This window comes from Bison bison, unplaced genomic scaffold (assembly GCF_000754665.1).
Source record: "Bison bison bison isolate TAMUID 2011002044 unplaced genomic scaffold, Bison_UMD1.0 scf7180017864050, whole genome shotgun sequence".
In the NCBI taxonomy this organism is placed as follows: domain Eukaryota; kingdom Metazoa; phylum Chordata; class Mammalia; order Artiodactyla; family Bovidae; genus Bison; species Bison bison.
The window spans coordinates 4,537,570-4,565,102 of NW_011494622.1; the positions used below are offsets into that span (position 1 = coordinate 4,537,570).

Below are 27,533 nucleotides of genomic sequence, written 5' to 3' on the forward strand. Positions count from 1 at the left end.
GCCGGAGCCCGCGAGCCCCGCCGCCTGACATCGCCGCCGCCTGGAGACGGCTGGCCGCACGCCACCGGCCGGAGGTGAGTACTGGGCGCCGGCCCACGGCCTCGCCCAGCCCGCCCGCTCCGGGAGGCCGGGGGGTCGCGGCGGGCCGGTCCTCTCGGGGAAGCGGGGGCTGGGCTGGGCCGGGCCGGCCGGCGGGGAGATAGATGCTCGCGTCCTCTCGGCCCCCGCTCGGGGCGGGCTCCGGGGCTCGGCGCGGGGCGGGCCGAGATGCACGCTAGCAAGGTGATGTACTTAGTTGCTCGACTCCATCCTCAGTCCCAGGCTCGGGAGCTGAATAATCCTTCCAGATCTTGGCTGTGGCCCTGCCGCTGGGGAGCGGGGCGGCCTCTGTACGCAGGCGCTGCGCCTGGGGCCGGTCGTCACGCTGGGTTCTGGTAACCGTTCCCCGTGGGAGGTAACTTTTGTGCCCTTTTACAGACCGGGAAACTTGGCGCAGAGGGGCTGACTTGGCTTAGGTCCCCCGCCCGCTACACCTCATGCCGAAAGCCCGGGTACGCTTTTTTTTTTTTTTTAAATCACGCTGTCCTGTCTTCCGCCATGTGGATAAGTATCGCAGTTTCAGTGATTTAGGAAACGGATGCCCGAAATCACTGTCGTTTGCCCGAAATCACTGTCGTTTGCATCGAAAGGAACGTTATCATCAGTGGGGTGTGGCGATATAGTGGAGAACGGTGGTTAAGGAATTCAGGGAAAGACAATGTTTTAAATCTCTCCACTTCCTTAGTGCCAAACCGCTGCTTTTTTTCTCTACCTCCCAGCAGCTTCACTTTCACAACCCTTGAAAAGAAACTCGGTTCTGTCGTAGCTTGACTTACCTCTTGACTGAACTCTTCTGTCATTAACCTGAAATTGCTCACTCTGTAGTAAGAGAAGTGGCTGTGGCTCAACTTCGTAAGAATATTTTGTTAGAAGCATTATTACTCCCTGGGTTTTGTGTTTGTTTATAATACGACCTGCTTCTTCTTTTTTTTAATCTCACTCTCTTCGCCAAAAGGACCCTTTCCTCAGTGTGTTAGTTCAGAAAGCAGAGCTGAAATAATGGGGAAAGAGGTGTAGGTAAAGGGGCGCCTATCCCCATTAAGTTAAGCAGTTGTTCAGTATGTTGAGGAAAAGGAACTTCAGTTTTCATAAATAGCCCCAAACTAGCTGTGTTTATTTCTCTTAAAAACCTTCACCCAGCTATTATATCTAATTTAGCAAGAGTTGGTGAGTAGGTGTATTTTTCCTCTTGCTTTTTCCCTACAATGATAAAAGACCCCAGAATTTTACTGTTGATCTGTGAATGACGTTACAATTCTTTAGAGTATTTTAAGATGTTGTAATCTATTTCATGTGTATTTAATCGTATTTATTGAGTCTTTCACAGAAACTGGGTATTATTTTGGAAGCTGGGGTTGAATCAACAAGACAAACAAAAGCCCTGCTTTCTGGAGATTATATACTTATGGGGGAATCAGGCATTAAACAAAGAAATGTGTTGCTTTTGGGTAGTGATAAATGCTTAAATGCTTATGAAACCAGAAGTAATTAAGAGTTAAGTGATTAAGAGTGCCTGGTGTGTGGGGCAGGAAGTTTAGATGGTGGGGTCAGGGTCTAAGCCTTAGTATTGTCACTCTGTCCTGGAAGCCTCACGGGTGGTTTACCTCCCTTTTTCCTGGAAAATACATTCCCCCAAAGCTCCCAGCTCACTTGTACCTCTGAGAAAACTTAGGTTATCATCCAGAAAGATGCTTTAGTAGAGGAAGCAGAGAAAATACTACATTAGAGGTGACAGAAAAGGAAGCAGCTTATGTGATCTCTCATGTATACTACCTGAAAATTTCAGGCAGCGGAAGAGGTATAAGTGTAAGTTAAGGACAGGCGACTATTGGTCGTTCTTTTTGAATTCAGATTCCTACAGCATTAAGTAGGAAAATAAGTACATTAGGAGGTTTACTTTCTGTTACCTAGAATTAAAGTGTATGCACATATGATATTCATATGTCTGTGCCCACTCAGTTGTGTTCACCTCTGTGCAACCCCATGAACTGTAGCCCGCCAGGCTTCTCTGTCCATAGCATTTCCCAGGCAAGAATACTGGAGTGGATTGCCATGCCCTTCTGCAGGGGATCTTCCCGACCCAGGGATCAAGCCCATGTCTAAAATTATTTATATATATTTACAGTACCAGTGCAGTTTACTCAAGCCTTTCGTTGTGCTGTATTTCCAATAACTTATGCTTAAGGTTTTTAAAAAAATGCTCCTTATGAATGGAAGCATAAGCATGTGGTGTAGTGTAAAATATCTGTCAGTTCTGTGGGGGTAGGAGCTGGACCACACGGGTCATCTAACATATGTGGAGGGGGAGGCTGTTTTGTAGTGAACCAAATGGTGTCTCTTAAGATACAGTGACTACTTTACTACAGAAATTGTGATTCAGCATTAAGAAAAGAATCCTCATTTGTTCTTGTATATTTCAGGTTCTTCTAGAATCTGCTGAGTGTGTCAGACACTAGGATCTATCCTATCTGTCCATCCTTTTTTTTTTTTTTTTCCCTTCTTGACTTTCTTCTCTAGAGGGAAAAAAATGGATACACTATTAAAAGTAGGCAACCAGAGAAGACTAAACTAGAAGGGAGTAGGTATTTTCATGTCTAGACGTGTTCAAATGCTCCTGCATGCTTTATAAGGTAGCTGTTGGCTGTCATAATTCTTTGTGGTTGAGATCCTTGACTGATATCTTTTGTTATCCCTTGTACCTTGCAGGAGCTCCAAAAACTGTTTGCTGATGATAATGAAAAAAATTAGGTCAGTTTGTGGTCACTAGCTGAGGGCTTTCCCCCTTCAGTTAACCTAGTGTTTATTGAGCATCACGTATGTGCAAGGAATTTTATTTTACTTGGCTGGCAATCGTTACTGATTAAAGTAGTAAAATTGATGTTTCAACTCAGGTGGAAAGAACATCCAGTGGTATATTCAGGTGGCAAAAAAAAAAAAGCTTTGTGTAAGGTCAGGAAGGTTGATGCTTAAGTCTTGACATTTGCTCTCTGGGCCTCACTTTAGAAAAACTTGAACTTTGGTGCAGGCCAGCTGGCTGGAGCTGAGATGCTCTGGGGCTGGCCTGCTCCTGGGGCACAGTTGTTAGCCCTGCTTTGCTGAGTAGGCTGCCGTAGTGTGGTGCTTCTTAGTCCAAGGTTGTAGTTTGGTGTTGTGCCAGACCTGTCAGCTCACGTGGACCAAAGGCCTCAGATTCACTAGCTGTGGTTACCTGACTCTAGCACATGATCTAACCAAAGCAACAGCAAGAAAAACATGGGAATAATGAATCAATAGTTTAGAAACCTTACTTTCGTTACTAGACCAGTGGTACAAAGTGCATCTTGATGGAAAAAAGGAATAATTTCTTACATTTTGGTGATAAAAATAAGGAATAACTTTTTAAGATGTCAGTTACTCACATAGTTTATGGATTTTTCTCTTTTACATGGTAAATTATTAGATGTTTCTTGATTTACACTTGATTTATACCATTAAGTTAAAAATGAGCACTGGACAAATGAACACTGGGGGCCTGATACAAGAAAGTCCACAAAGGTGCTTAGTAGCATAATGGGAAACTAAAGTCCACTGCTGTGTGAAGAAAGTATTAGTGAAAGACTTTTCCAAGTTTAGACAGAAAAGCTCAAGGAGTTCATCAAAGCTTATAAGCATTTCCTCTATATCTGCTGCATATTGCTTTTCCGATCTTGGGAGATCATTTTGGCCTAGTTAGTTGCTAAATGTCAGTGCTAGGCACATAGTAGGTTCTCTACGGATGGATTTTTGTCCCTAATGAATGGATTATTGTTTGAGATGAGAGCAGACTTGAGTATCCGACTGACATTTTTAAATTTGAAATTTCAGCCACAGTTCCCTAGAGAAGGGATCATAGTCTTGCGGTGTATAGTTGCTCAGTCTTGTCTGACTCTTTGGGACCCCGTGGGCTAGCCCTCCAGGTTCCTCTGTTCATGGGATTTCCCAGGCAAGAATATCTCAAGGTAGGTGTCACTGAGAACTTCTATAGTTGCTTTGGATTAAGTGGATGGCAGTGTTTTCAGTGTTGGGGAGGATCCAGAGATGAACAAGATGCCCTCTGTCCCTGCCTTCTCAGGCTGAGTAGATTAGATTGATAGGGAGGACTGGAGGGGAGGGCAGATGTTTATAGAGACAGTAAAAACATTCACACAGCAATCCAAGGCGCCACTTGGCTTGGGTGGGACTTCTAGAATCCCTAAATGAGTTCTTTTACTGATATAAAAGTTCTTTTGAGTAAAACAAACTCGATTTAGTTACTCAAGGGAAAAAGGAAAAGAACCAAGATGTAGGGAGACTATACACAGCCTCTTTGTGATGCTCCTTTATTATGCTAATGTGATAAACTAATCCTCAATAATTTGATAGTGGACAGTGGGGTAATATACTTACTGTCTTCAGATTATTAGGTTGTCTTTTGACCGGGGGATTTAAGTCAGGGTGGCTACTGGGAAAAATGTTTTTGAGCAAGATGGCTTTTGAAACCCCCTTAAATCTAACTGTAGTGTAAGAATTGTTTACCTTAAATTCATCTATTCATAATTTTTAAATTTAACTTTTTTTGCAGGTTATGGATTCACATGGCTTTAATAGAAAAAAGGAAAACATATAAAAGGATATGCATTGAAAAAATAAATCTCCCCTATAGGCGGCCATTATTAACAGTTGATTGTTCTTCCAGATATGTATTATGTATATACAAGCAAATACAAATACATACTCAAAAACAATATGAACAGTGATTACACATAAAAGAAAATTATTTTATGTATCTTTATTATGAAGGAACTATTTCTTAGGGTTAGTAGACATCAGAAGTTACATATGAAGAGTGATAACTTCAAAGTAGTAAGCTACAATTCATGATTAAACCTGGAACATTAAAAAAATGGTCATCGAAACCAGCAAATGTATTCTAAGAAATGATGAACATGTATTTTTGAATTTAGCAAAGCTGTCTGAAGGAGGCATATATATATTTTCACAATTTGTACAAAACCAAAAGGATTTCCCTGGTGGTTCAGCTGGGAAAGAATCTGCCTGCAATGTGGGAGACCTGGGTTCAGTCCCTGGGTTGGGAAGATCCCCTGGAGAAGGGAGTCTACTCACTGCAGTATTCTGGCTTGGAGAACTCTATGGACTGTATGGAATGGGGTCGCAAAGAGTTGGACACAACTGAGCGATTTTCACTTCACTTAAAACAAAGCCAGAAAATTGTATTTTTTCATATTGTATCCTAAATTATTACCAGATTTTGAGTATGATTCCCTGTTGTTGTTTAGTCGCTAAGTCTTGTCTCTTTGCAACCCCATGGACTGTAGCCTGCCAGGCTCCTCTGTCCAAGGGATTTCCCAGGCAAGAAAACTGGAGTGGGTTTCCAGTCCTTCTCCAGGGGATCTTCCTGACCCAGGGATTGAACCTGCGTCTTCTGCTTGGCAGGCAGATTCTTTACCACTGAGCCACCTGGGAAGCACCCCCTAGGAAATTGTTTTAGAGACAGAATACATGTACTGTTCCGGGTTTGAGTTGCTGGTGAGTATAATCAGATGAATCCTAGGAGGCGGGATTGCAGAGGTGGCTTGGGCGGGGTTGTGGAAGCCTGCAGCTGTGAGAGAGTAGGGCTGGGTTGTGTCTGCTGTTAGGGCAGCTCCTCATACCTTTTGGACTCTGGAGTGTGGCATCAAAGCTGGGTTATGGACATGCTAAATGGAAATGTGATTAGGGGATACTGGAGGAGAAGCGCTAATCAGTTGCAGTGATACAAAGTAAGAGTTAATGAAAAAAAAAAAAGAGTTAATGAAGCTATGTGAATGGAGGCCAGAAGTTGTGTGAATGGAAGTTGTGTGAATGGAGGCCGGAAGCTGTGTGAAGGGAGATCACAGCCAAGAGTGACTTTCATGTTTCTTTCATGTTAATGTCATGATGGGCGAAATTTCCGGTGACTTTCCTGTGAGAGATTTCTTTCATGATAATTATCGGTAGTTATCATTACAGATGGGTTCAAGAATCTTCTCAAGAGCATCTTAACATTCTCTTTATATAATAAACTCAGCCCCAAACTTAAGGGTCCTACTGTTTCTTCACAGTGTGAAGACCAAAGTCTCCAAGCTTGAGCAGTCTACTTGGAGCCTAAATTTCTGATCATTCGCAAGAGATTTATTTCTAATTCCCTTGAATCTTAAGCCAGTTTTGTTTTGGACACATGCTACGATGTCAGCTTTCGTAATTAAATGTTGCCTTCTTAAAGATACCTTAGGTTTCATTTCCCAACCTTATCATTTTGAGGGTAGGAAGTGCCCTACTTTCCTTAGAATGTTTGAGCCCTTGTGCAGTCAGAATAGTGCACACACTTGTACTAAAAAAATGACTCAGCAAGTTTGGTGTTGAGGGCTTAGGTTTTAGAGAAGGAAATGTCTGTGGAAGCCTGTTAGTATTAAAATCATGACATACATACAAACTTGCCTTTTTTTTTTTTTTAATTACAGCTTTGCTTTTGAAAGAAAAACTTGCAAACTTGGAGCTTGTATTTTTTACCAACTTCACTGTTAGGTGACTTTCTAAATGAGGGTTGCTTGTTTGCATGGAAGTGACCAAAGACAGGGGTAGATAGACAGCCCTTCCTGGGGACTCTGCTGGGCACCCTGGGGGCTGGGTTCAGTTAATCATTCTTACACCCTCCTTTAGTCCTGGTGTGTGTGCTTATTTAGTTTCTCCAAACACAGTGGAGCTTTCCAGAAAGCCCAGTGGGTTTTGGGTTGCATTTTGGTGGGCTCCTCAGCTGGAATAATGCTTTGTGAGAATGCATTTAGGAGGTGACGTGTGTGGGCTCTGTCCCCAGGGCTGGCCCGTGCTTATTAGTGATGCTAGGCACTGGCCAGTCCCAGTCCATTTGTCAGCCAGCCCAGGGCTTCCATGTATGAACACCCGTGAGCTGGACGTAGAGAAAAATGAATATGGTAACTCCAAGTAAAATGGCTCCAAGGCCAAGGGGGAAGCCAGAAAGAATTGTGCACTTTTAGAATAAGACATTGGAACTTGTTTAGGTCACTAGGATCTATTTAATAGTAAGCTTTGTGTTTTAGTGTAGACTACACCTCTTGGAAAGTTGGATGCATTTTTAACAGGTACTCATTTCTAAAATAGCCTGCCTTGCTGTAGTCCTCACCCACCCTGTAGGTGTGGGTGAGTTTGCCCCTGTCTGCTCACGCCGAGCTTCATCCTGCAGTCCTCCTCTTACTTCTGCCAGCCCACAGGCAGGATTTTGCACACATGAGTGTGTTCACTTATGTTCTTCTGTACCTGGTGACTGCAGAACATTTGAGAGAAGCTCCTCTGTGTCACCCGAGCCAGTCTGTGAAAAAGCGTGTTGCTTCTTTGGCTCCTGCTCTCTCAGTTCCCTCAAACTGGAGATCCAGGAGGGCTTGGTCCTTCTTTTTTTTTCCTCCTGAGCTGAAGACATGTTATGTGCTTTAAGGAAGTTGACAGTATAGCCTTGTTTCTCTCACCGAGTATAATTAAACTTAGTTTTTACCTTGTAATGGAAGCTGAGAGGAGCTTACATCTGTTTGCATCTCCTGTGAAGATACTCCATCACCTCTTTCTACCTCCTCTCTATCCCTGCAAAAGAGATGACTGAGCGGCTGGGCGTATCCCGGGCTCAGAGCAGCCCCTGGGGTCAAGAGCTTTCTCGAGTCTCCAACCTTGAGCCACTACTCTGAAGGCCTCTCCTCATATGCAGATATAGTTGTGCAGATTGTGCCAACTTGTTTGACGTGAAATTAACATCCTAAACATTCCAGAAATTGCAGTGGGTTTTTCCTGAGGCGCAGCTGTTAATCTCATATTGTTCCTTCTGATTTGTTTTTTTCCCCACCTCACTGAACCTTTCTGAGATTTCAACCCCTAGATAAGCACAGGAAGTTGCTTTGTTTCCTACATTTGAATTTTGATCATTCTTGAGGTCCCATTTGTGGAAGTATCTGGCTCTCAGGCAGTCTTACCCTGGGCGCCCCCCCAAAGATAACCATCTGCTCAGACTCAGACTCACTCATTCAACTGCTTACCCTGATCTTTTCACTTGGTGCTCTCAGTGGGGCCCGAAACCATCAAGTCCAAGTTTCCATGTGTCCTGTGGTTGGGTCCCCGATCCTCTCCCACTGCTCCTGTGTCAGTGTTTGGCACCTTCTGCAAGTCCTCCATCCGGAAGCCCGAGGCCTTCCTGACATCTCCTCCTTCCTTCCCACATGCAGTCCCATCCTCCAGACCTGTCTCCTTACCTCTGGAGTATCTTACGTCCTCCTACTTCTTCCCATCTCTCCTGCTTGGTCCCAGCTATCATCGTGTGCTTCCCCGGTGACCGCAGTAGCCCCTCAGTTCATCTCTGTCTGCCTCCCTGTCCCTCCTCCAATTCATTCTCTTAAAGATGCAAGCCCAGTCCCATCCCTCTTCCACACCATGTTTAATTCAAAGCCCTCAGCAGCTTCCTGGTCCTCATAGCTCTCCAGCCTGGTCTCCTGTCATAATTACCTTTACTCCTCATGCTCCATCCTCAGCCATCAGAGTGCTAAGCCCGCTCTGTTGACGTCAACTCTGAGTATTGCTTGCTCTGTCTCTAGCCCCCAGTGCCTGCTTGCCTAATTAACTTCTCCTCGGGCTTCAGCCGTCACTTCTTCAGAGCAGCTCTCTCTGTCTTCCAACTGCATATATTCTCATGACACCACGCACCTTTCCTTCACTGTATTTGGCTCAGTTATAGGTACTTGCACGGTTCCTTGTGTCCTTCTCACTAACCCCTGAACTCCATGAAGGCAGAAACTCCTCTCTGTCTCTTTAACATCTAGCATAATTAAGCAGGTGGGCAGTAAACATTTCTTGAGTAAATGAATAGCTGGGAATCAGCAGAGCACAGGCATTCAGAGAATGGTCCTGAAGTCAGCCAGACGTTTGAATTTCAATCTGACTCTGCCTTGATAATGGTGGGACAATGGGCAGCTTACTTAAGATTTCTAAGCCTCAGTCTGCCAATCTGAAACGTGGAAGTAGTAAATACCTTCAGAGGTTGTTTGGAACAATGTGGTGGTATTTGAAGATACAAATACTGGTATTTGTCAAAGTGCTTTGAATTAGAAGGTGTTAAATGGTGGATTTTACACTTTTACCTTTTTTATTTATTTATTTTTTGGCCGCATCATGCAGCTTGTGAGATCTTAGTTCCTCAACTCAAGATTGAACCCAGGACTTGGCAGCAAAAGTGCTCAGCCCTAACCACTGGACTGCCAGGGAATTACCCACTTTTACCTTTTTTAATAAAAACCCTTTAAAATAAGATTGAAGATACAGCTTCAAAAAAATTACACAAAATAAATGTATAGTTGGGTGAGTGATTATGAAGACAATACTCTTGTAACTTCCCGAAGCTCCCCTATATGTCCACCCCAATTGCAGCCCCTTCCCTTCCACCTAAGTAATGCCATCTTGACTCCATAATAATCACTTCCTTGTGTGTTGTTATAGTTTTATCAGTCGAATGGGCATCCGTGGATGTTATAGTTTAGTCTTGCCCATTTGAAAAAAATTGTCTTCCCTGTATCCTTTCTTTTCCCTGTGGGTTATCTGTTGAAGAACCTGGAGCATTTGTCTTGTAGCATCCTGTAATCTGGATTTTGCTGTTTGCATATGAATGCTTCCCACGTGGCTCAGTGGTAAAGAATCTACCTGTCAAGCAGGAGACACAGCTTTGATCCCTGGGTTGAGAAGATCCCTTGGAGAAGGGAATGTCTACCCACTCCAGTATTCTTGCCTGGAGAATTCCATGGACAGAGGAGCCTGGTGGGCTACAGTCCACAGAGTCGAAGAAGAGTCGGACGTGACTTAGCAACTAAAACAACAATATATGAATGATACAGGAGAAGGCAGTGGCACCCCACTCCAGGACTCTTGCCTGGAAAATCCCATGGACAGAGGAGCCTGGAAGGCTGCAGTCCATGGGGTCGCTGAGGGTCGGACAGGACTGAGCGACTTCCTTTCAGGCTTTGGAGAAGGAAATGGCAACCCACTCCAGTGTTCTTACCTGGAGAATCCCAGGGACGGGGGAGCCTGGTGGGCTGCCGTCTATGGGGTCGCACAGAGTCGGACACGACTGAAGCGACTTAGCAGCAGCAGCAGCAGCAGCAGCAGCATGAATGATACAGCTCAGTTTGTTGTTTCTTCCTTTGTATGTCCTGCCTGTTGTCCAGATCAGACTTGTGTTTGACCCCTTTGGCAGGACTGTAGGTGGTGTGTGAACTTTCATCAGGAGGCGCATAATATCTGATTATTTTTTGCTTGTTTGTTTTATTAGTAGCTGTTGATGCTCAGTTACTTGGATCTGTTAATTTGTTGGAGGTGACAATAGGGGTGTTTTAATTCTGTCATTTCTTATTTATTGGTTTGAATTTTTTTGGAAAGAGACATTTTCCAATCATCTGCTCTTTGGTTGCACAGTGGTACAGTTCATATAAAAAAGCAGGATAAATACTAGATTCTTTCCCATTATCAGTTTTCCAAGATAATGAGTTGGTTCCCCCTCTTCCTCTGAAGGTGACCAGTTAGTTATGTGTTTGCAAAAATATTGTGAACTCATGAATTCGAATATATTTTATGGGTTCCAATTAGTTGTAATTATTGTTATATAATTTCTTATTTGAAGGCAGTCTCATCTCTGGCCAGTGGAAGTCTTTTCAAGTAGACTCCTTAGTCCTTTTATTATGACCCCACTAAGTCTGAGAGTTTTCTTGCTATCTGGTATAGCAAAATAGATCAGGTTCATTTTGAGTGTTTGCTGCTCACACCTGGAACTAGCCATTTCTCCACAAAGAGCCCTGATATCTTTTAAGGGGAAATAGTATTTCAAGAACTCACTCTGTCTCACTTTTGAGCAGCACAGCCACACTCAGACGTAGCTGTTGGGACTTCAGCTGATCATTTGTTTGTGGGGTGACCAGCTGTCCCTGTTTTCTCAGGGCTGTCATGGTTCTCACACCGAAAACTATGCCCCCGGGGGTGTGGGAGACTCATTCCAGGTGTCAGGGAGGCTCATTGCTGTTGGTTTGGTCATTGTGTCTTGGCCTTCTCTATGGAGAGGTTGGAAAAAATATGTTAAGAGATCTGTCTTTTGCAAAGAATAACCACTCAGTAGTTACATTTATGTACTCTGTCTCCTTCAACGCAGGTAACACTTACTTTGAATAGTGCTTTGCCATTTGCTTATTATAGCCTATAAATTGACATTGATATTGGGTTCTGGAAAATGGTTTCTATGGCTGACATTTGATTCATTTTACTGTAACCGATGGCTCTGAGTATAGTGGACAAACACATGTACCACAGGAGTCATAATGTGAATGCCATAAAGTGAATACCTTAGTAATTGCTATAGCTAAACTTAATGTTTATTGCATTTACTGTATGTATGTATGTATATGCATTACCCAGTTAAATGTTCGTCTTCCATGTGAGGTAGGAACAGTTAATCTCATTTTACAAATGGGAAAACTGAGGTTTGCCATTCTGCTGTTTAGTCGTTCAGTCATATCGCTTTTTTCGACCCCATGGACTGTAGCCAGGTTCCTCTGTCCATTAGATTTCTGAGGCAAGAGTACTGGAGTGGGTTGCCATTTCTTTCTCCAGGGGATCTTCCTGACTCAGGGAGCAAACCCAGATCTCCTGCTTGGCAGGTGGATTCTTTACCACTGAGCCCCGTGGGAAGGCCAAACTGAAGTTTAGAGAGGCTAAAGCATGTGCCCAGAGCAAGTGGAAGAACTAAATTAAACCCAAGTCTTTCTTATTTTGGAGCCTCTACAGTTATTTTAATTATTTAATTATTAAAGAAAGATTTAATTATTAAAGATTAGTCTGGCCTGATTCAGGTTTTAGAAAACTTGAGCATCTTTGGGATGGTTCTAGGATCTGTTTAGGAATTAGTGTCACTTTAGAGGTCTCAGAATGACGTCACAACTGCCCCTTCTGTGCTCATGACAGTCACTGCTGAGCAGGTAAGGCTGCTTCTCTCCCCCGCCCCCCGAGTCCGGATGAAGCGTCAGAATCCTTTTCAACGTAACATTCCAGGAGGCTACTAAGATTTTACTAGTTGGCATATAACGTGAGATCCATCTGCCATTCTGTGTGAGAACCTTGTGGAACGACAGTGAAGCCTCCGGGTTCCCACTCTGCCCTGTCTATACTGTACCAAACAGTCATACGTTCTTTTCTTCTGTTCTGGGAAAAATCAGAGTTCTTTAAACTGTGACCCGTAGACACTTAATTTAGGAGATGCTTTTAGTTATTATACACTGCAAAAACAGAAGAGGCAAGGAGAGGCTTGTCGAGGGGGGCGGGTCACATCAATTTGAAGACGTAAGTTCTTGAAGCTTTCTACTGTGTACTGCTATACTAACGTTCTGAGAAATCCAAGTGAAGGAACCCATTTAACTTTTTTTAACCTGGTGTTTTCTAAACGTGTTTTCTAAACATGACTTATACCTGTAAATGCCACCCCCCCTTTTTTTTTAAACAATGAGATTTATTATCTTAAGATATGGTACATTGGTTTACTCAACCAAGGTCTCGGTCATCTCATCTATAAACATGGAGCTAAGGAGAACACCTACATCTTGGAGGTGGATTTAGGTGAGGTTGTGAAGCTTGAGTTCACCTGCACGGGCTGCTCAGTTTCTTATATTTATTTCCTGATTCTGAATAAGCATCCATCTCTGTCTCTAACTTTGTGCTCATAATTGTGTATTTTTTTTTTCTAAGAAAGCCTTCAATACTGTGTAAATTCCAATCTCTGTAAAACCTGGATCCACCTCTCTCAATATCCCTAGAGTTATTTTGGTTATTAAATAATTTCTTGAAGCTCTTAAAAAATTTTAAAAAAGGATACATAACCCAGAGGTAGGAGAGTCGCGGAGGAGGTCAGGCTGCGTGTGGACACACCCCCTCAGGACCACCCCTCTCTGTCTGTCTTAGCTCTGCCCTCCCCATGGGTGGGCCTGCCTCTCCCTGGCTAGTGGTCCGGAAAGAGGCGGGGAAAGTGACCCCAAGTTTGACACTGAAGACCATGTGGGTGGCATCTGGGAGGGCAGGGTGGACACGGGGCAGACATGGCATTGATCCTCTTGGGTGAGGGGTGAGGGGCAGTTGAGGAAGCAGAGATGGGGTGCACGGCGCCCCCTAGCAACTTGGCTGAGAAGGAGAGAAGGCGGCCTTCACAGGTGTGTATGCGCTGGGTGTGCTTTGGGCAGTTTTGTAGTTGAGAGATTTAACCGCAGTTTTGGGTTAAAGAGAAATCTTGAAAAGTAGAGAGGAAGAGCCTGAAGATCCCAGAGACAGGATGCTAACAGGCTAGGGCAGTGTCTGGGTGGACAGGGTCAGGGCACAGGGTTCAGGCTCGAGACTAACGGAAAGGAGGTAGAAACAGGAGCAGGGAGAGAGGCTCGTAGGCCGGGAGGCTGGCAGGGAATTGAGATGTTTCAAACTGGGTCACCTCGACTTTCTTGGTAAGTGGGAGGCAGATTGATTGCTGATAGTGAGGAGGAGGATGTGTCGAGGGTAATTTTATTGAGGTGGTAAGAGATTCCGTGAGTCTTTTGTGACTCTGTCCCAATTGACGTAAAACGGTGGCTCTACTCCAGTACCCTTGCCTAGAAAATCCCATGGATGGAGGAGTGTGGTAGACTACAGTCCATGGGGTCACAAAGAGTTGGACATGACTGAGCAACTCCACTTTCTCTCACTTTCACTCTTGTATTAAAATAAATCTTCCAAGAAATAAAACTTCCTAGCTTTTTCTCAGGGGTCATAATCTTTTGTCATCACTACCATTTAGCAGTGTTTCGCCAAATGTGGTCTAAAGATGCATAAATAATTTAGGAATTCTTGCTAAAAATGCTGTGTTTCAAAGGCATGCCTTATAGTTGCTGAATTAGGATCTCGAAATCTGCATTAGAACAAAATCCCCAAGTGAGTCTTGAAAATGAGTTAATGTGTTTCCAAGCAGGGGCTGGGGGCTTCCTGAGGTCAGCAGAGACCGAGAAGACTGGGAACTGTATCTGGCGGCCCTGTCCTGTGGACCCACACTCACCACCTGTCCTCTCTGCTCAGAGGTGGAGTGGCTGCTGCACTGAAGCTTATCTTTAACACCACGTTTCTCATAAGGAGAAGGTTTTATTCTTTGAATTTCTATACATTTATTTTATATAGAAATGGAAGAATTTCTATGATCTAGATCTAGGCTGGGGTAGATAATTTTTACCCTCCAATTATAAGGGATGTGAAAGTCCGTCTCTTTGAGTAGATTCCATTGAATTGTATTTTCTTTTTTTGCATCTAGTATTTTTATGGCAGTAATCCATCTCACGCGTATCAGTATCTAGTACATGTATGTTATCAAAGCCACTGCCTGGAGCTCAGCTTTTTGCTTCAAGGGAGCTATGAAAATATTAGAAATCTCACTGAATCAGATCACCAATGTGATGTGTTTCCAGCTAGATCCTGAATATTTTATCACCAGTTTTCATTTAAAAGCTAGTCAACAAATTTAATAAGAGTGGTATTATGGGTATTTGGGACAGTAATGAAGAAAAAAAAAGTGATTGCTTTCATTAAAGCATCTCTGTGAAAAAAAGCAGTTCTGTGTGACTCATCCAGTTGTTGAGTTACATGATAGCTTTGAAGCGGGGGCAACCATGCTGGCATCGTCTCCATTTCAATTCAGTGGTTTCAGTAAGAACTCTTATGAAAATAATTTTTATAATTCACTGTGTCTGAACTTCAGAATTCTTATGAAATGATCTCTTGGATTGATTGCATATTTGAGTAGATTTTCTTCCGTGACCTGGGCTGGAGAGCGAAATGTAGAAGAGAGCCTAGAATAGGAAGAACGCTAGAATTCCTAAGCAGAGCCTCCCACAGTGTTTGAGCTCATCAGTTATTCGATTATGAGCTTCTGTTCCATCAGGGATAGATTAAGCCCTCTGAGCACAGAGAATGTATTTACCTTTGTCTCTGGAACCCAACTAAGCGGCAGACGCAGAGTCCTCATTGCGTGTTAGATGATTGAATGAGTTGATGGAAATGTGAAAACCTCTGATTTCCCTCATGAGCTCACAATTACAGTGTGAGCCAGTGATAAAATGGCTGCAGAATTTTTCTTAGGCAAATCTTTGTAGGAATGCAAAAGCTGCTGCCAGTCATCAGTGATCTTTCCTAAGCCAGTTTGCTTTTTCCTCATTCTTCTCCCCCAGCCTAGTCTCTTGTTCTCTACTTGCCAGTTCAGACATACTGCTGTCTGCCTGCGTACTGTCAACTGCATGTTATAATTTCAGTTTCTAAATCTGTGTCTGGTTTGAAATACACTTACATTTCTCTTGTAATCAAGTGGAGTGTGTTTTCTCAGGAGCTTCAGATCTGAGTCCTTGACATTAGAAATGAAGCACATTTTTTTTCTTCCCATGAACCTAATTTGTCCAACTGAATGGAAAAACAACCCTTAGTATGTTAACCTGTCTCAAAAAATACCTCTGTTGATTAGTTAATAGAGATTTTGCCTTTGCGTTAATAATCATTTTTTTAGTAGATGAATAACCAAGAAACATTATTAAAGGAATTTGCTTGTGCTAGTCAAGTCTGAAAGTATGCTATGTCATAACACTAATCACATGTAATATAACAATAATCATTCTTTGATTAACATTGCAAAAAATTTGGACTATGACTTTTGGCATTGTAAAAATGATCTGTATTTGAATACTGCTTTGTAAATGCAACCCACTCCAGTATCCTTGCCTAGAGAATTCCATGGACAGAGGAGCCTAGTGGGCTACAGTCCGTGGGTCTCAAAGAGTCTGACAACGATTGAGCGACTAAGAGTCTTACACTTTAAAAAACCCTTTCACGCACATTGTCTTCTGGGATGCATAACAATCCTTTAGTATAAACAGGACAGACATTATTTAAACTGAATCTCAGAGAAATGGACATATTCATCATAACACAGCGAGAAAATGGCAAAGAATCGACTGTAGCCAACTTTTTTCTGGGTCTTAATTAAGCCTTGCTGCTATCATTTGATGTCATATGCTTTTGCCCTAGTAGTAATAATGGGATTGTGCCCTAGCCTGAAGCACACTTGAGTTTCATACTTGTTCAGAGAAAAGATCTAATTGATTTCATACCCAGTCATAGGATCTGGTCTCAGGAGCTAACCTAACTGATTATCTTTCTTTATAAAAATAGAAACAGAACCTTGATTCCTACATTTGTGTGCAGGCAGGGTTGGCCTTTAGCCTGAACACAACAATACTTCCAATAACTGGTGTGTACTAAGCTATGGAAGCTGCTCACCATGTAATCTACCATTCATCTCTTGCCAAAGTTCATTTCAGGTGAAATCATGGTGGGGATTTATGCTTCTGGAGGACAGGGTGGTTTCCTTTACTGCTCCCCGAGGATAGAGAAGGCCTGACCTGCACCTGCCTCTTGTGGCCATTCCTCGTTTTCCCATCTGGAAACACCCCATAGTGTTGGACTTTCAAGGCATGTAGGTTACTTACTATAGGTTCAAAAGGTTGACAGGGACTGTTCCTGTTCACCTTTGCGTAATTTGTGCTTCACAGCATCCGATACACACCATGCCCTGTTGTTCGATCAGTTTCTCCTTGGCTGGTAGAGGACTCTCCTTAAAGATAAGAACAGCATTCTTGAGGCACACAGTTGTTTGAAGTCAGAGTTCAAATCTACTGTGTGGTTCATAGACATTTCCAGTATTGTTTAGAACAGTTTTGGTAATGCTACACTTAGGTCGATAGCATGGAAATGAATAGGTTTTTCATGGAAAATTGGAAAAATGTGTTGAGGACCAAGTAAATAATACAGTAATAAGAGAATGGTTAAAATACAGTGTAAGTCATTCAAAACAAAACATTCCAAATCTTTATTACATAAAAGATGCTCATAATAAAATACTGAGTGTGAAAAACCAGGTGCAGGAATCTGTGAATGTGGTGGTTGTAATTTCTTCCAAAGTATATGAAAATAAAGTACCAAGAGTAATTTATAATTAATAATACATTGCCCGGCACAGTTTCAAACACTTCATGTGTATTAATTCAATGCTCTTATCAGTCCTAAGAGGTAGGTACCATTGTTATCTTTCTTTTACGGATGAGGCCCTTGAGGCCCTTACGAAAGTAAGTTGTCCACAGTTACATGGTAAGAAATGGCCTCACCAACTAGGAGGAAAAAGACCAAAATATCAGCAGGGATTATCTGTGGATAATGGTGTGAATAGACTGCTTTAATTCTTTACATTTATAGAATGTGTCCCTCTCTAGATATATTAGAACTAGCAATTTTAAAAGAAATTGAAGCATATGAGAACATTTGTAGGTTTGAATTTCGGAGAGTAGCTTTTCTTTCTTCTATCTAAAACAGAAATTATACTCGATTAAGAGGGGGGAAAACACAAAAAACCAGTACTTTCTATCAGTACAATCTCCCTAAATGATAACCTTTCAGTATATATTGGATACAGTTTGATCTATCGATAAGGTGAACCAGACCTTCTTTATTTCACAGTTAAACATTATAAAGCACAATCCAAGAAACTGGTTCTGATCAAACCAGGTTTTGTTTGAACACTTGAATACTTCACCAGTAACAGAGAATGGCCCATACACGATAGAACGTCTCCAGGAAACGGACACTTTGCTCTCTGGAAAGTACATCCTCAAAGGCAAAAATACTTCAGGAACAGTATGTTCTATTAAGTTGTGTGTTAACTTTGGTGATTTAACTTTCAATCCTTCTCTCTTGCTTTCATTTCCACAATTCTTTTCCCTTCAGAAAACCATCCAATCAGCTGTTAAAACCAACCAACCGATTAGCCTCAGTGTGTTGAAAGTTGATCCTGTTTTGAGTTTTATTGGTGATGATAGTTGTACTTTGCCACTAGGTGCCAGGCACTCTGCAAAATGCTTTCTTCAAGCCAGCAGTTACAGGCTGGACGCCATTGCTGGAGGGGCTGTTGCCACTCACGCCACACTCTTTCATCAGGGTCTCAGTCAAGTCCGGTGGCCTTTCCATACCTCAGTCCCTTCCTGTCTTTCTGAGAAGGAATCTGTGTGGGTCGTTTTGTTTCTTTGCTTTTGATTACATGATTTTTTGAGGATGAGGTAGAATACGGTTGGTTTGAAAGGAGCCATGGTTTTGAGAATAACATAGCTTAAGAATGAGAATATTAGTCACAAGATCCCAGTAGATTGTCTGATGCTGCGAATACTTGGGAAGACTGGGCCATGTGACAGCAATGTGTGGTTAATGATGGTTGGGTTTTTGTGTTTGTTTTCCTAAGATAAATCACCATTTCAGTAGCTTTACAGGAAATTATGCCCATCACGCCATTAACTCTGTATAGTTTTTTTTTAAATAAACCAAAATACATAAAAAAAATTTTTTTTATTATAGAAGCATATAGTGAAGGAGAAAGATACTTGTTTATTTGAGTCGTCCAGGTAATAGGCATGAAAGGAATTACCAGCCCTGTCTCTGCTCCCACAGGAAGCAACACAGTAAGCAGTGTCGTCCTTATAAACAATGGAAAATGAGGTGTGTGTCTCGGCTGGGTTCCAGGTCACCCCTGGCTGTCTCGTTGCTAATAGTGTCAGGGTACCCAACTGTCTGCGTGGAATCTCTCTCCAGATCTTGTTCCCTCAGGAGAGGGTGTCTTAATTCTGACACGAAGACAGTTGGAGCATATTATGGCTGTAGACTAAAAGCTGACATCCAGAAGTAAACAGAAAGCTGATACGTAGGTACTCAGGACAGCACTTGTTGATACGACTTCTGCTCTCTGATGCTGAGACTCGTATATCAGAGCAAAGCCTTCAGGTTTTGCCCTGTCTTTGGAGAACGTTTTCAGAATGAGCAATTATTTGTTGAGGCTTCTCACTTTCTCTCTCCAGAGAACTCACTGAGTGATTAAAATGACCTCAACAAGTAGGGTCCAAGCTAGGTTTAAATCTTAAAATGAAGATAAGTTTCATTTATCTTAATGAAATGGAGAATAAGGTGTATCTTTTTTACATAGCAGGGATTCTGGTTCACCAGATGTTCCTCTATCTTAGTATTGGCACATGCTCAGTTGTGTCCAACTCTTTGTGATCCCATGGACTGTAACCCACCAGGCTCCTCTGTCCATGGGATTCTCCAGGCAAGGATACTGCAGTGAGTTGCCATGCCCTCCTCCAGAGGATCTTTCCAACCCAGGAATCGAACCCAGGTCTCCCGCATTGCAGGCGGATTCTTTACCATCTGAGCCACCAGGGAAGCCCTGTATTGGGATACTGATGCCAGACTCCAGGCTAGGGCTGACCGCTCAGACGACACTCGAAGTCCGCAGTTCTGGATGGAATGGTGAAGCCTCCTGTCACTTACGCTTTGTGGCAGAGGGCTGAGGACAGCGCGCACGTGCTTCACACTCCCCAGCACCAGCGTTACTGGGAAAGCGGTTGTGTGACGCAGGCTTTCCCTGAGGAGGGGCAGGGACTGCGAGGTGCAGAGCCGGGGGCGAGCATTCGCTGGAACACAACTCTTGGGGAAGTCTCTGTGGTGAGCGGTTCCTATTTTCACACCTATAAATGGAAGGAGAGAGAAGGCAGGTTTCGCCTCACAGCCCTCTGGGCCACAGCTGTGCTCACGTGCCTGAGTCTTAGCTGCCGGCCTTCTCCCCGCTTCCTCTCCTCTCTCTCCACCCTGGGATGATGACTGATTGTGAATCCCATCCCTCTGTGACCTGAAAGAAAAGGCGTGTGCAGTGACTAATCTACTCTAGTGTTGTAGTTTAGTCATGAAGAGGTTCTGGTTCCAGAAATATTAAATCCTTAAAAAAAGGGACTTTCCATGTGTGGTTACCCAGTTACTTTGGGCCCATGATGTTTTCTTTGATCTTCCTGTTCTCCTTACTTCCAGGCTCTCAATCAGGCTGTGGGGTGACAGGGCTGAAGAACTCTTTATTATCTCCTAATAAGGGTCCTGGGGGACAGAGTGCAGGGAATTCCAGAACCAGACTGGAAAACTGATAATGCTTTTAGAGAAAGAAGCAACATAGAAAATGTTATTCTCATAAACTTTTTAAGTTAAAGCGCATAAAAGCCTAATTCAAATACAGTGAGTAGGGATAAACATGTTTATTGTAGGTATTATGTCTAAGTGGGAAGCAGAGACAGAAAAGAAATGTGCAGATAGATGGTAAGAATTGGGAAAGCTGTAACTAGGGAGAGAAAGGAAAGGTAAAAAATAAGCACAAAATTGTTCTGAAGGAAGCTGTAAAGATAGACACTTAAGTACAAAATATGCTCAGGCATGTGTTGTCGTATTCACACCTGCTTCTCTCCCAGCCCTTAAACACAGTTTCCATTTTAAGAACCCGAATTCAGGAACTTCTCAATTAAGCGTCATTTGGCTGTGATTTCATCATCTGGTTAGTATTGTGCATGAAACTGCTGTACCTATATTTGGAAAACTATACCAGAGTGTTCGCCAAAGGCTTGAGAAGCTGTGGTTAAAGTTATTTATCAGTATAGTGCTCTATTGGTATTAAGTTGTTTAAATACCTGCCTGATGTTCTAAAAAGCACTAGAATTTAAAAATTCTTCTCATTTCTTCCGTCTTTTCCTTTCATGAACTAAAATTTTAAAAATTACGGTAAAATGTCCTGACCATTTAATTTTATAACAAGTTACTCAGAAACTAGAAAGTAGTTTTTGATAGATGAGAGTATATTTCTTTTAGGATAAAATGGCTTTTGTCTATACGATTATGATTAAGGGTTTTGTCTTTTTTTTTTAATGATTCCTTGAGAAAGTGTTGAATATTATGTCTTAATTTGTAGTGTTGTATATATGTGTTAGTCACTCAGTCGTGTCCGACTCTTTGTAATCCCATGGACCGTAGCCTGCCAGGCTTCTCTGTCCTTGGGATTTCCCAGGCAAGAATACTGGAGTGGGTTACCATTCCCTCTTTCAGGGGATCTTCCCGACCCAGGGGTTGAGCCCAGGTTACCTGCACTGCAGGTAGATGCTTTATCATCTGAGCCACCAGGGAAGCCCAGTTTGTAGCCTAAAGGGATTCTTTTCTGAGTGTAACACATACATCTTAAGGCTTTTAAAAGTATTTCAACTAAGGAATCTTAACACTAAGAGTTTTTTTTAGTAACAGTGATCACAAAAGTGGATGATAGTCTTGGCGTTTGACCCACAGATAGTGTGAAACTAAGCTAAGCATTGGAAATTCTGCTCTCAGGGTTCGGTGGTCCAGGGCCAGGGGTTGGTTGCAGCTGTGTTGGGGTGGCTGCCTGAGAACGGAGGGCTTTCCTCACCCTCACTTATTGAATGAAGCTGATAGGGCACTTAGCCATTTAGACCTCCTGAGTGACGGTGGCTCTGTAGTTAAGCACTTGTAATATTTCCCATGCACAAAAAAGTTCTCTACGTTCCAGTAATAACTAGCTTCTTTTTATGCTCTGAAACCAGTGGTGGTGGTGATGTAGTCACAAGGTCTTGTAAGACTCTTGCAACCCCATGGACCGTAGCCTGCCAGGCTCCTCTGTCCATGAGATTTCCCAGGCAAAAAGGCTGGAGTGGGTTGCCATTTCCTTCTCCAGGGGATCTTCCCCACCCAGAGATCAAACCCGGGTCTTCTGCATTGCAGGTGGATTCTTTATCAACTGAGCCACCAGGGAAGCCCCTGAAACCAATAAGTACACCCAATGCAGTATTTGTTGTTCAGTTGCTCAGTCATGTCCGACTGTTTGTGACTCTATGGACTCTAGTATGCCAGGCTTCCCTGTCCTTCACCATCTCCCAGAGCTTGCTCAAACTTGTGTGCATTAAGTCGGTGATGCCATCCAATCATCTCATCCTCTGCTGTCCCCTTGTCCTCCCACCTTCACTCTTTCCCAGTATCTGGGTCTTTTCTACTGAGTCAGCTCTTCACATCAGGTGGCCAAAGTATTGGAGCTTCAGCTTCAGCACCAGTCCCTCCAATGAATATTCAGGATTTATTTCATTTAGGATTGACTGGTTGGATCTCCTTGCAGTCCAAGGGAGTCTCAAGAGTCTTCTCCAACACCACAGTTCTATAGCATCATTTCTTCAGCACTCAGCTTTCTTCATGGTCCAGCATATGCTTACAATATACATATACTTTTGATCACTTTGGAATGTGATCAATTAAAAAGCTTTTCTCTTTAAAGTACCCTTAGCTGCCTGATAGTGGGATTTAAATCCTGCATGTTGCCTCTCTGTTTTTGCCAACTAGTACCTTTTTATAATTAAAATTTTAAATTGTGTTATACAGACATATATGGAGGAAGAAACCATTTTTAATTGTTTAGCATATGTGTTTCCAAACATTTTCCATCATGGAAAACTTTTCATGAAGGCATATGTGTCCCTAATTCATTCTTTTTTCATGGCTGCATTATATTCTAAAACATGAACCATCACAATTTAACTCTTTGATTATTGATATACACTTGATTCTGGGAGTTGGTGATGGACAGGGAAGCCTGGTGTGCTGCAGTCCATGGGGTCGCAAAGAGTTGGACATGATTGAACAACTGAACTGATACACTTGATTTATTTCCAATTTCTTCCCTTAGAGTCAATATAGCAGTGAAAGTCTTGGTATGTGTACTTTTTTTTTAAATGTGCAAGTATTTTATCTTAGCTGGATTCCTAGAAGTAGAATTGCTGAATAAACAGAGTGCTTTTAAATTTTGATGTGCTCTCAGTTGTTTTCTTAAAAGCTTTTAGAAATGGACGTTTCCCCTCACGATGAATGAAAATGGCCATTCCCACATGTCTTTGCCAACATTAGGTTAGATGACACTTTGCTACTGCTTTGTCAGTCTGGTGGTGTCTCATTGCACTTATTTGCATTTCTCATTGAAAAAAGAGGTTGCAATTTGTTTTTCATAAATTGATTGGTGTTTATCTTTTATGATTGCTCTTTTAATTTCTTTGCCTGGTTTTTTCTTTAGAGTTATTTTTCTTGTTTCGGGATCTCTGTATATATGAAATAATAGTCCTTTGTTATACATCTTGCAGGTGTTGTCTGTCAGTTATATTTTATAGTTATCTTTTGTCAAACAGAGATTTCCTATTTTATGTAGTTGTATTTGTCAGGTTTCTTTTCCTTTATAACTCTTTTTGTGTCTTATTTTGGAGAGGGCTTCTCCATCCCAGGATTAAACACAGCATCTCCTTTGTTTCCTTTAAATACATTTTTAGTTAAGAAAATATTTAGCTCTTTAATCAGTTTGGAGTTATTAATATATGAAGTATTTTTCTCATTATGTTCTTAATTCTCATATATTTGCATTTCTGTATAGATGTTTTTGTACTTTCTACCATTCAGTTGTTTATTTCTACACTAGCATCACACTGTCTTGATATCTGCTAGGGAAAATCCTTCCTTAATTCTTTTTCAAAAATTTCTTAACCTTAAGCACGTATTTACTTTTCCAGAAGAACCTTATAATCTGTTAAGCAATATTTTAACGTCTGTTTAAATGGTTTTTCATACTTTTGGTTTTATATTTATGTGATTTATTCAGTAATCTGTATCTTTTTTTCTTCTTATATTTCAGAGTCCTGTGTATGGAAACTCAAATGAGTCAGTTCAGTCTAGAAGGGTAGTCATTTCTCATAATATGGACAAAGCTCTGAAAGAAGGTAAGGATTAAGTGAGGGTATATAATCACCACGGGAAGCAATTCAGTATGTTCTAAAAGGAAAATAGTAATTTCCAGCAAATTTATCTATCCTCTCTCTGTTTCATGCCATTTGGATTTTTTTCATCATGAATTTTTACTTGAAGACATAGTAAATACATCCAGTTGTTATTTAGTCAGCAAACTGTGTCTGACCCTTTGTGGCCCCATGGACTGTAGCCCGCCAGGCTTCTCTGTCCCTGGGATTCTCCAGGCAAGAATACCAGAGTGGGTTGCCATGCCCTTCTCCTGGGGATCTTCCCGACCCCGGGAACAAACCCATGTCTCCTGCATTGGCAGGCAGATTCTTTTACCACTGAGTCACCAGGGAAGCCCCCCAATACATCCATGTTTCAGTTAAATGAATGGGATCTAAACATTGATTAAGCAGGAATTTGCAGATCGCATGAAACTAGCCAGCTTAGTGGGGTACTTCCACGATATGAAGCCAGAATCTGTTGTTCACTGTTACTTGAAGTAGGTGTCAGGAGGCCTTTTTTTTTTTTTTTTTTTCTTTTGTTAATAGATATACGTAGAGAAAGTGTGTTGGGAATAAATGCACTCAGGCTTGCTCATGGACAAACCAGTTAACCAAATTAAGGGATCTTGGCCAACCTTGACAAAAGAATGAAGGACAGAGATGTGGAACTTGTATTAAAGATGATTGAAAGGGGACTGTGGCGGGTACAGTGTTATATGTCTGGAAATGGGGATGAGTAAGTGTAATTACACATATTAAAGTTTAAAAGAGACTATATTTTGATCAAATTAAAGTTTTGAAAATATGTTTTAAAAATCAAATTTCTAAAAACTGACAGTTTTGATTATTATATACAAAAAAAAAGTCTGAGGTTTTCCAGATGAAAATACACAGTGTTAAGTATGAAGTTAGGAGAGAACTGGCAACTACTCTTCTATATCAGATACCCTTAAAAGTTTTTCTCCTCAAGTTACATTTCCTGGAAAACTGGCAGAAGGTAGACTTTTAAAAGTCTTTTTGACTTACTTTTAAATCTCACTAGATCTGCAGCCCAATTTTCACTGGACTGCTCTGAATTATCTCAGTAATGTGGGCAGGAAATGTAATTCAGCAATTATCAAGTACCTGCTGTTTGCTCAGTAGAACTCCAACTGTCCAAGGATTAGATGCTGACACAAAAGAAGCATAGCTGGTACCTCAAAGAGCATGGCTTTCCCCCTCTCTATAGGCTCCACTTATCTAGTTCACGTCTCTTTACCCAGTGGTATGAAATACGTGTTCATTTTTCTTGAATAAATCAGTAGATGCACCAGTGACATAAGCTAATAACCTCAGATCTTCCCAGAAGATGACTTTTCTTCTGCACACAGAGAGTAATTACTAATTGCATTTTTGAAAACTTTGCAAACCACAGAGGGACATCTATGTGATCAATGGAATTGTTACTGTCATCATCACTAGGGCAGTTCCTGGTTGAATGACTGTTCTTTGTTCCAAGAGACTCTGGTCATGGACCACTTATGACCTGTGGGGCTCTACCCTCTTGGGCATGGAAGACTGTGCCTGAGTTACCGTGGGGAGAAGGCAGAGGTGGAAAATGGCTCTCTCTCTCGTACTGTTTACTTAGACGGAGTCATTCCTTGTTCTGAACATTTATAGATAGAGATTTACCTAACATCACATTTTCTAGACTGCTGCTGCTGCTGCTAAGTCGCTTCAGTCGTGTCCGACTCTGTGCGACCCCAGAGACCGCAGCCCACCAGGCTTCCCCGTCCCTGGAATTCTCCAGGCAAGAACACTGGAGTGGGTTGCCATTTCCTTCTCCAACATTTTCTAGACTAAACGGTAGCTTTTAAACTGGTCTCCTCACCTCTAGTATTTCTCTCTTGTTACCCTAAATCGTCTTTTCAGATTAATCTAACTAAAACTGAAGTTCTAATCATGTTATTCCATTCTCTCTAATCTTCTGTGATCCCCTCTTACCTGCTTATTTCTTGAAGAGCAGTCCTAGAAAATAGATGTATTTAAGTCATAACAGCATTGAATTTTTTGTTGGCTGTTACGCCTTTAGAAGAAAAGCTGTTTGCTTGGCAGTGAGAATAAGTGTTCTTTCATTTCTTACTGTGGTTTGTTACATTACTCATGCATATTTCTTAATGAAGAACATAAAATGATTTTACTATCATGAATTTCTCTGTCTCCTTGAATTGACACAGATGATATATTTTAAAATATTTTGGGTTTTTTTGTACTTGCATGAATGAGTGTCTGTAGTTATATAACACATAGAATCGTGTCTTTGTTTTGTACTTTTGTATTTTTATGATACTTAGTTTGAAGACGGGTGCTGATGAACTATTGAAAGAAGATACACCTGTGACTAGCACATATCTTTATTACTAAGTACAGATTTTTGCCAGTATTCGTTTTTATCCATTTCTCACCAAAATGTATTATCAAAAGGAGTGTTTCAGAGTTACAGTAATCAGAATATGCAATATGGTTAACAAATGTAATGAAATATTATATAGGTGAATATGGCCTTCACATAAATCCTTTAGCATGTTGAAAAGATCTTAGTTTTAAGTATTAAGTCTCTTATAATTGCTCTTAATTTCCTGCTTTAATTTGAAATTAAATTTTAATGAAAGAAAAAAATGCTTCTATTTTCCAAACGCTTCGGTTTGCAGATTTATTTGTTATTAGCTAAAAATCCCGTGGCGTGAAAACTTTTAGTTTAATAGAAGAGTAAGAGAGAAGGAATTGCGCATGAAGAACTTAGCAGTGTTTTTATTGGCAAAGTGTGTGTCATCACGCTCTTGCTGCTTGGCACTGGGATGCCCAGAAGGAAGATAAAAGGATGTGAAAGCCTGGAGGTCATGTAACCCAGCTTACCATCTCAGGAAGTACTTTCTTCCATGTCATCCTTGTCCATTAAATGCTCTGCTTGTGTTGAAATTTCTTATGATGGTGCATCCATCATCTAATATGGCAATCTCTCGAACAATTTTAATGTTTTTGTTCAGCTCTTGCTTGTGTTGAACAGAAAAAAGCAACTTCCTTGTGATTTCCACCCATCTAGAGCAATTTGAAATTAAACACCCAATCAGGGAGTTGGGTACCAAGATAGACTATTTAAAGATTGGGCTATCCAAGAAAATCTAGTACCTCAGGTCTCCACACCCCCAAAATTCGAGTTAGATAAGAATCCCTCGTTTTGAAAGGTTTCAGGAAACAGTGTGTCTTCCCTTGTTTTGCTCTCCACTCTTTATGTTTTAAAGCGACTGTTAAGTAGCAGCAGACAGCAGGAGCGCGCTCTCAGTGTCTGTGGCCCTCGCCCGCGTTTGACGCGCGGCCTTTCTCTTCCTGGTAGTGTTTGACTACAGCTACAGAGACTACATCCTGTCCTGGTATGGAAACCTCAGCAGAGACGAGGGCCAGCTCTACCACCTGCTGTCCGAGGACTTCTGGGAAGTCGCCAGGCAGCTGCGCCACCGGCTGAGCCACGTGGACATGGTCAAAGTCGTCTGCAACGATGTCGTGCGAGCTTTGCTCACTCACTTCTGTGACCTGAAGGCGGCGAGTGGCAGGGAGCTGTTACAGTGGGGACAGGCTCTCCTCCCCTTTCCC

The 27,533-nt window shown here is 41.9% G+C and overlaps 1 protein-coding gene across 2 annotated transcripts in view; it reads left to right on the forward strand.

Annotated features, from left to right (window-relative positions):
* The first annotated feature begins 6 nt into the window (after positions 1-6).
* The window catches only part of SNX25 (sorting nexin 25), a 91,299-nt gene continuing 63,772 nt past the window's right edge, over positions 7-27,533 (forward strand). Inside the window, exons 1-3 of one of the 2 annotated variants that reach the window (XM_010835770.1) lie at positions 7-74; positions 23,801-23,885; positions 27,277-27,493. In XM_010835770.1, the coding sequence (XP_010834072.1) occupies positions 23,864-23,885; positions 27,277-27,493 (239 nt within the window). In that variant the 5' untranslated portion in view covers positions 7-74; positions 23,801-23,863. Of the gene's footprint in view, positions 75-23,800; positions 23,886-27,276; positions 27,494-27,533 lie in introns of those variants that run through there. The other variant, XM_010835771.1, reaches the window with a different exon arrangement.